Here is an 8295-nt window from a genome sequence, read left to right on the forward strand (position 1 = left end):
GACAAAGGTCACACAAGGAAGCAAACAATTTTGCACAATAGAAGCTTAGCAGAGCTCCAAAATGACATCTTGATCGAGAAAGATTTAGACCGCACTTATCATCAAGCTAGGAACTGATTGTAATTGAGGATTCCTCAAGTTCAGCTTGGGCATACAGGAGACTGAATCTAATTCTCATGCGCAAGCTCCACCTCAAAAAAGAAATCTGACTCAACAAACATCTAGTGACTCAGGGGTTAAGCGCCAATTCTTTGTCCTTAACGTTGAGAAGATGCATGAAAATTGCAACAAAAGATTCTAGCCTTCATTGATTATAAAATCATTAACAGGCTCATGTGACCTAAAATCGGCAAACATTTCGGTTGGACTTCAGCCTGATTCCAATCACATACTCCGATGTTGACAGTAAAAAACTGTCTTAAAGGTGACTTCGAAGAATGCCACTACATTCAAAGCAGGGGGTTAGGATTTCGACAAGTCAAAGAGTTCATGAATCTTATGTATGAGCCTCTCTTCAATATGGCAGATAGTGCTTCATCTGATTCCTCCAATGGAGTTATGTCTATGTCTCTTGAGAGTTGTGAACCAGCTCTGTAAATGTTTACTGCAAACATAGCTAAAAGATCAAAGCTGGCCAAAATCTCTCAACATCAAGTTCCTAACATTACTTGGCGGCTAATTTTTAGGCTATGAGTGCTGAAAGTCGCAAAAGAATATGGATGGTGTGCAGCAATTGACTGAGAAAGACTGTGCGGTTTGCGTTTTCGGAATTGTAGACACTGCAAAAATTTGTTGTTGTTTTGTCTGCATACATTGAAAACTCTTTCAAGGATGAATATGCACTGAAAATTGATCAGTTCAAAAGCTCCTTCATTTCTCTCTCTAATATAAAAAACTCTCCTAAAGTTCATGACATTTTCTACCACACCAAAGAATTCATCGAAAACTACAAAGAATCTCTGGACAAATACAGTGAACAAACCATAGAAGCCCGCCATCGCTATTTTTACGCTTACTCGCAAAGTTCAACCGGTCAATGAGACACCAAGACTATGACAAGATGCTGTAAACATGTCTCATTAAGAACGACAAGCAACTGTTAAATAAAAAATATTTCTTGGAGTTTTGTAAGTTTTAAAGTAATTTTCAAGAGCAAGCAATCTCAATCTGAGTTACTTTCAATTTGTTTTCGACACCAACAGCAAGCAACTGTGAAATTGAACAAGAACAAGCAATCTGAGTCTAAGTTTCTTTTATAGTCATTTCGGTCTGAAATCAAACTTCTCTCTCGGACGACCATAAGTGACTTAAGTTTTTACAGTTTTGCAATTAAGAGGACCCGTGCTTTGAATATACCAAAGGGTTTTCTCGGCAAAGCTCTTGCCACTTGGATTTGAATCATACAATTTTTTAAAACTAATAAAAAAAAACAATCATGCTAAATATTTGAACGAAATATTTTAACTTTAAGTTTACCCCCACGAAAACTAAGGGGCGAAAATCAAACCCAGTTAGCCTACGAAAATGGGTTTCTAAAACCCAACACCCTCAGTTCGCTGTGGTAAAACACAGTACAATTGAAGTATAATACTGCCTAAGTGGTTTAATATACTTACTCGAGTTTTCGTATGGGGCTAAGCGTAAAAAAAAAAGTATGAAAAATTTTAATCGCTGATAAATGTTACATCTTCATCTTTTCTTTGTGCGAACAACTTTCGTAATTTTCAACTTACTTGTTGATATAAACATAAAATTTTAAATATATCTATTTTAATATACGATTAAAAGAAACTTAAAAACATACAATTCACATTCCAGAAAAAGAAGACAAAATCTATTTATAAAACATTATCTAGCGAAAAAATCCCGCATCGTCGCAAATAATTTTATAAATAATCTAAAAGCAGCAAAGTTATTTTGTTCTTCAAATCAATTTTACGATATAATTTAAGCTCTTATACCAGTTTTGTTAAATATTTAGGAGTTAATTCACAAACAGTAAAATATGGTTACAGCAAAGATAAAAAGATCAGTTTGTTAGGAAAAAGACTTAAAAGAGAGAAATTTAAAACATTTTAAACCAACGCTTACATGAAATAAATTAATGATGGAACTACTCAAACTTAAAAAACGTGGAGTTTACTAAATTTTATTAGGAAAAATCAGAAAATTTATTTGTACATTTAACATTGCAAAACTATTGTCAAAATAGAGTGACTTTTACCATTCTGTTATCATAATAATTGTTAAAAAAAGAATTATAATATCAATTTAGGATAATTTAAAACAAATATTTTCTACAATTACTTGCACCACAAGCACAATACATTTTAATTTCGTTAGATGTTTTCGATTCTTTTTGGCCACATGTATAATCGAAAGTAAGTTCTTCTCCTGGCTTAATGTCTCGAACAGCGAATAACCCCAACCGAGGTAAGCGAGGATCAAGTGTATCCACCCAGACAGTGAAAACGCGAAGATTTGGATCGCACTGCAACGATGGCATATGAAATCAAACAAAAAAATCAGTTTAGGGTAGTTTAAGTATAAGAACCAATTCATTATTTCCGATCCCCTCACCAATATATCAATCATAAACAATAGAAAACTTTAAGTTATGGAAAAAAGTTCTTGAAGATAAGATATTCCTCTTGGATCGTAAAACTAATCGAAACCAACTAGTAACATGAATAAACAACTCGAAAATTGTTTAAACAACTTAAATAACCTCATACTCAATGCGGAAGAAATCCCAGTAATAGAAATCGTTTTAGAAAGATGAATTAGCCGATGAAGTAATATTTACTGAAAATGATATTAAAACAACCAAAAAGTGCGTTAAATTACTTATTTACAACCCGGCACAGCTGTATTAAACGAATGTTGTATAAGTGAAAAAAAAAAAGTCAGAAATATTGTATATTTACAAACAAAATTACACTAAAAAAAACACTATAATAACACTAAATAACATTAAATAACACTTGGGTGACATAAAATATTATACACCAGAGGATCAATAAAGTGCGCCACCAGCGAAACTCGATGGTCTCTGTGAGAAAAATTGCTTGTGAGGTCTGCATAATTTCGTCAAATCGCTAAAAAAGAACTCAACCTCAAGCCATACAAGCTCCAAATAGTTAAATCGATACTTCTAACATTCTTATCAGTTTAATCTTTTTTTTTTTTAATTTTATTTGAGAATCCTGATTAGCATTAGTTCTTACTAATTTTACGCAAAATTGAATACGTTGCAGTTGCTTCAGCTACAGCAAACTAACATGAAGTAATTTCATATTATTCATGGACCCATTCATGCAAATATCTAGGATATCGTCGTTTCAAGACATCTAAATCTGGGTAAATCTTAAATTGAGTAAACCTTAGGGTGTGTAATAGAGTTTCTTTGTACTTAATGCATTTGTATACAAATTTTACTTTTGCCAGATAAAAAGATTCAATTTTGGAGTAATCCAATGGTTCTGGCAAGTGAGATATAATTTCCTCCAGTCTATTGACGAAAAAAATTTTTTTTTTTTTCTTTTTTTACAGAAATTACTGTCTAAAACAAATTTCAAGAAAATGTAAATAACTTATTTCTTAATGAACAAAAATTGCATGGTTGTAGTTTGCTGGTTGTAGTTAGCTAGTTGTAACTTGCTGCATCGACCAAAAAATTCCTAAAGTACTCTTTGGTCGATGCAACAAGAGACATTCATAATATAATTACCTCAAAAATATTTACAAGCCAGTTTTAATAAAGCTCATTTACTATTTGTGCATTTGTCTTTCAGAAACGGACTAAGAGCCTTAGAATCATAGATTTTGCTTTTTTTAAATTTTGTAACTTTTTTCTCTTGAATTAAAAAGTTGTTCGTTTTAATTGCTTTAACTTTAAAACCAAATTTTTTTTTATAACTAAATATGAATTTAACTTATTATAATTTATATTTTACAACTTAAAACTTGTGATAACCTATATTTAATCAATTATGAATTCATCGATTAAATATATTTAAAAAAGAGAAGAAAAAAGCATTTTTTTTTTTTTAAAAAAAAGAAAAAAAAAAAAAAAAAAACCTAAAAAAAGCAAATGGGTCAAAAAGATTTTAAATACTACGATAAATATTTCATGGATGATCCTTATCCTTTTACCATCTTAGCACATGCTCAAGGCAACTTGCAAACTGCTACGCCGGTCATATTTTACATTTCGTCGGCACATTCTTTCTTGGCCGAAATATAAAATTTGATTTCGGCCGAAACTAATTCTTGTACAGTGGCATTGGTTTCGATTGACCTCTAACTTCGCTAATCTAGATTAAGAAAGTGCGGCCTCAATTTCAGGAACTGCTTATAGAATATAGGGTAATAATGATGTTGGAGATGTTAATATGTGAGATATGATAAATGATCAAGGATAAATTTTTAATCATTCACTGAAAAGACGTCTTCACGATTCAAAATCAAAAAAAAATTTAGCTTAACAACCAACTTAGACATTCTTACGATGGAACTTTGTTTCTTACGCAATATTGATTCGATTTAAATAATTCTCAAGTACTTAAAGTTAAAATGGTAGGTCGTTTGCTATCATCTCCGTTTTTATCACTAGCACAACTCTGCAGAAACTGAGAGCTAGAAAAAATTTTAAAGTATTTCAAAAATCAGCTTAGATAACTCTATCACACTCAATCAATCACCCACGCAAATAACGGTAAGCACACCAGAAACAACGTGCTTGTTTGAGAAAAGCAACAGAGATTCACTTCGATGCTCTTGACAAAAAAATTTTTTTAAATTAAATTGAGATACCTACAGAATGGTTAATGAAATGAGAAACATTTCCATATTCGTGGGCATCAATAGTGAATGTTGGATCTCCATGAAAATCTAAATCAAATAGGTAAGTTTGCTGGCGCTGGTCGTATAGCATTCCTCTTCTTTCTGCTTCATCACTTGTTATCACTTCCCCAACATATTCCACTACAAACATGTCTTTAGGAATAAACTCTCTAGTCTTTAAACCCCAACCTCTGCCATTATCAGTTCGAAATATACATACCTAAAAAAAAAAGCACAACTTCTGTAAAAAAAAGAAATTAAAAAAAAAAAGGCATAAAAAAAGAAACTATATGGCTTTCAGCATCCTTTGAATCATGGGAATTTAAGAACTATAATATTGGAACAACCTTAAAACAATTAGAGTTTTTAAAAAACCTTTCTCTGTAACTGCAGCACAAAAAGAAAAAATAAATTATTAAAAATTATTTAGTCATATGCATTAAAAAAAACAAGAATATCTTTAAATTACAGGTTTAAAGTATGTTAGTGAAACAAAAATGAAAAATTTTTCAACTGGAAGATTGAAGAAAAAATTTATAACTTTTGTTTTGTTATAAGTTTTTGACGAACCAAGTTAGCCACCAGCAGTAACAATTGTGAAAAGCCTAATAACAGGGAATATACTTGCTTAGTGTACCACTGATTTGTATCATCATTTGTTCAAACTTTGCTTGTACCAGCTTATTCTTCAAAATTTGTGTAAAAAGGTAGAGTGTTTTCATTGAAACGAGAATGTAATCCAGCTTTAGGCAATTTTCAACTCTTACCAATGCATTTAGCTACAGTGTATCACACCTTGATGTCATATTAATGCTAGGTGTTGGAAGCCTAATAAGCAATCAAAATCTTAAAATTTGTGTTAATACAGAACAGTATGGAAGATGAACACAACAGCACAATAAGTTGTTTACAATATAAGCAAACATAATAACAATTTTTTTTAGGTTGCGGGAGCTGTGCTTTAAATGTCACATACTTCAGATGAAACTTTTATGAACGTTTTTTAAATAATATCATCGAGCTTTAAGTTTTAATTGCCACAACCAAGTACTAAAACTTTTAAAAGGTGTATAATATGGTAATAAATTATAAAATGGCCATATAACTATGACCAGATTTATTACGATATCATTCTGTTGGTGTAATTCATCAAAAAACAAAGCCTCTTAAAAAAACTTTTTTAAAAAGTTTATTTTAAGAGACATATACAAGATTTAGTTCAAACTCACTAATTGACAATAAAAAAAAAAGGCTAAAGAGGTGATCATATATATATGAAGGGTGCAAGGGGAAAACCGGTGATGTCACAATTTTTTCATTTTGAGAAAAAGAGAAAAGTTTGAACAAGCTATGCTTAGCTCTATAATTTTTTTTTAGGTTTTAAATTTAGTATTATCTGTTAATTTTTTTTTAATGATTTATTAAATTGAAATGATGCAGCAACATACTTGCTATATAGTAGGGTGAATAACTCGAAAAATCTGAAAATGTGACATCACTGGTTTTCCCCTTGCACCCTTCATATATATATACATATACATATATAGCACTAACTTTTGCTGACTTCAGGTGTTAGATCTTTAAAAGTGTAGGAAGAGATCAACTCAGAGTGAAAGAATTTTGATTGCATATTAGCTTGCTGAAACATATCAGATTAAAAATCTAAATAGGAGACTATTTAGATTTTTAATCTGATATGTCAGAGTTTTCAAAAGGAAAAACATTTGCTAAAATATCTGTGCAAGTTTGATGCCATATCTGCAAGAATATACTTCCAGACATGACATTAAACTGTCTTAGTACACAAAATCTCATGCTCCCCTAAATTGATGAGATGACAAAAAAGATATCCAGTCAACAAAATTATTTAGATAACCAAATGGGCAAGAAACCCACATCCTAAATTGTGTTTAAACAACATCTAATGGATATGCAACAAAATAAAATGTAAGTGTTGATATTTTACCCAGATTTTATTATTACCATAAATATGCTGTAACTCCTTATGGGATGATAATTGCTTATTACTAAAATAAGCAAACTCAATTAAAAAATTGCTTTATATACATGCAAGCAATTTAGTATATCCAGTCTTTTTAACCAAATATTTCTATTAAGAGTAATAAATATAGATAAAAGGTTACATATAGTCACAATGATGGACCTGCATAAATTTTAGAGAAATGCTTCAGTAGAAGCAAAGGCTTATTGAAAGAAGTTATTTACTAAAGATATTGTTTTCTTCATTTAATTATTTTTAGAACATCAAATTAAAAAACCTACAAAAGCAAAAACCCATTTTATAAATATTTATTATAAAGATATTGTATATTACAAATTTTGGGCACTTTGATTGTCATGCAATTCCTTATTGATATAAATCTGTGTGTGTGTGTGTGTGTGTGTGTGTGTGTGTGTGTGTGTGTGTGTGTGTGTGTGTGTGTGTGTGTGTGTGTGTGTGTGTGTGTGTGTGTGTATATATATATATATATATATATATATATATAAACATATAAGTAAAAATTTGAAAAATTAAAGTAAACATACCCTAACTGTCAATCCCTTTTGGAGTACTCGGTTTGGACAATCATCTCCACATTTACACCGCTTATTACATTCATAAATTGGAGATTGTGGTGGGAGTAAAACTCTTTTGTTTCTATCATAAGCAAACTTATGACCACTATTTTTAGGACAAGTACAATTATTTTGGGAACATCGTGGGAAGCATTCACACCCAACAAGAAAATTAGGATCTAGTAAGTCACTAGCTAAACCATGAGTAATGTTTTGTCTAACGTACTGAAAATTAGTTGGTGGACCCTCATTATCTACAAAGTTCTCTACAGCAATAACAGGATCTTCATGACAAACTTTGTTAAGTAGAGTCTCCCATTGAACTAATAAAACGTTAAGTGCAGGATCAATATAATTTTCATAGCCTTTTTTTTTAATTGTCTTCAAAGTTAATTGAAATTTCCCTCTGTACTTTTTAGCCAGCTGATTAACATCTTCTAAAACCACAACTTTGCAAGTTAACATTGCTTTATCTTTCTTAGGCTTAGGCTTTCCCATCTAAAAAAATTTGCAATGTATATATTTACACATATAGTTTAACTGATCTTATCGCCAAAGTACAATATAAAGTAGTTACATTAAATTACAATTGAAAAGATTTGCATTTTTTTCTTCAAAAATAAAGTGTATTAAATCAAGTATTTAAGGAGCAAGCGGAAATATGGATGGTGTGAAGCATTTTCACTGACATATACAGAAAAGTTAGTTTACATAACATATATTATGCATGTTTTTTAACAATTTTAGTTGTACAAACCAGGCAAAAGCATTTTTAAAAATTGCGCGGAATTTACTTAAGCATAAATCCTCACGTCGAAAATCGCTAAACCAAAAAATGCGAAACACACGTGATATTATTTCAATTAAGTTAAG

At 30.8% G+C, this 8295-nt stretch overlaps 1 protein-coding gene across 3 annotated transcripts; it reads right to left on the reverse strand.

The window, feature by feature from the left end:
* Positions 1-1655: 1655 nt before the first annotated feature.
* On the reverse strand, positions 1656-7964 carry LOC145195074 (histone-lysine N-methyltransferase SUV39H2-like). Of its 3 annotated transcripts, none has more exons than XM_090096524.1 (3): positions 7393-7963; positions 4820-5065; positions 1656-2491 (listed from the first exon to the last, which is right to left on the reverse strand). In XM_090096524.1, the coding sequence occupies exons 1-3, from the start codon at positions 7918-7920 to the stop codon at positions 2282-2284; spliced, it is 984 nt and encodes a 327-aa protein (XP_089952650.1). In that variant the 5' UTR covers positions 7921-7963; the 3' UTR covers positions 1656-2281. The 3 variants fall into 3 exon arrangements, 2 of the variants coding, with proteins under 2 accessions (XP_089952650.1, XP_089952651.1); XM_090096525.1 differs by having other exon boundaries at positions 2198-2491; positions 4816-5065; XR_016455162.1 differs by lacking the exon at positions 1656-2491 and adding an exon at positions 5474-5673 and having other exon boundaries at positions 4773-5065; positions 7393-7964.
* Positions 7965-8295: the final 331 nt, after the last annotated feature.

Source organism: Hydra viridissima, unplaced genomic scaffold (assembly GCF_058129835.1).
Source record: "Hydra viridissima isolate aposymbiotic clone 2 unplaced genomic scaffold, HvirCarnegie_v1 scaffold_8, whole genome shotgun sequence".
NCBI lineage: Eukaryota > Metazoa > Cnidaria > Hydrozoa > Anthoathecata > Hydridae > Hydra > Hydra viridissima.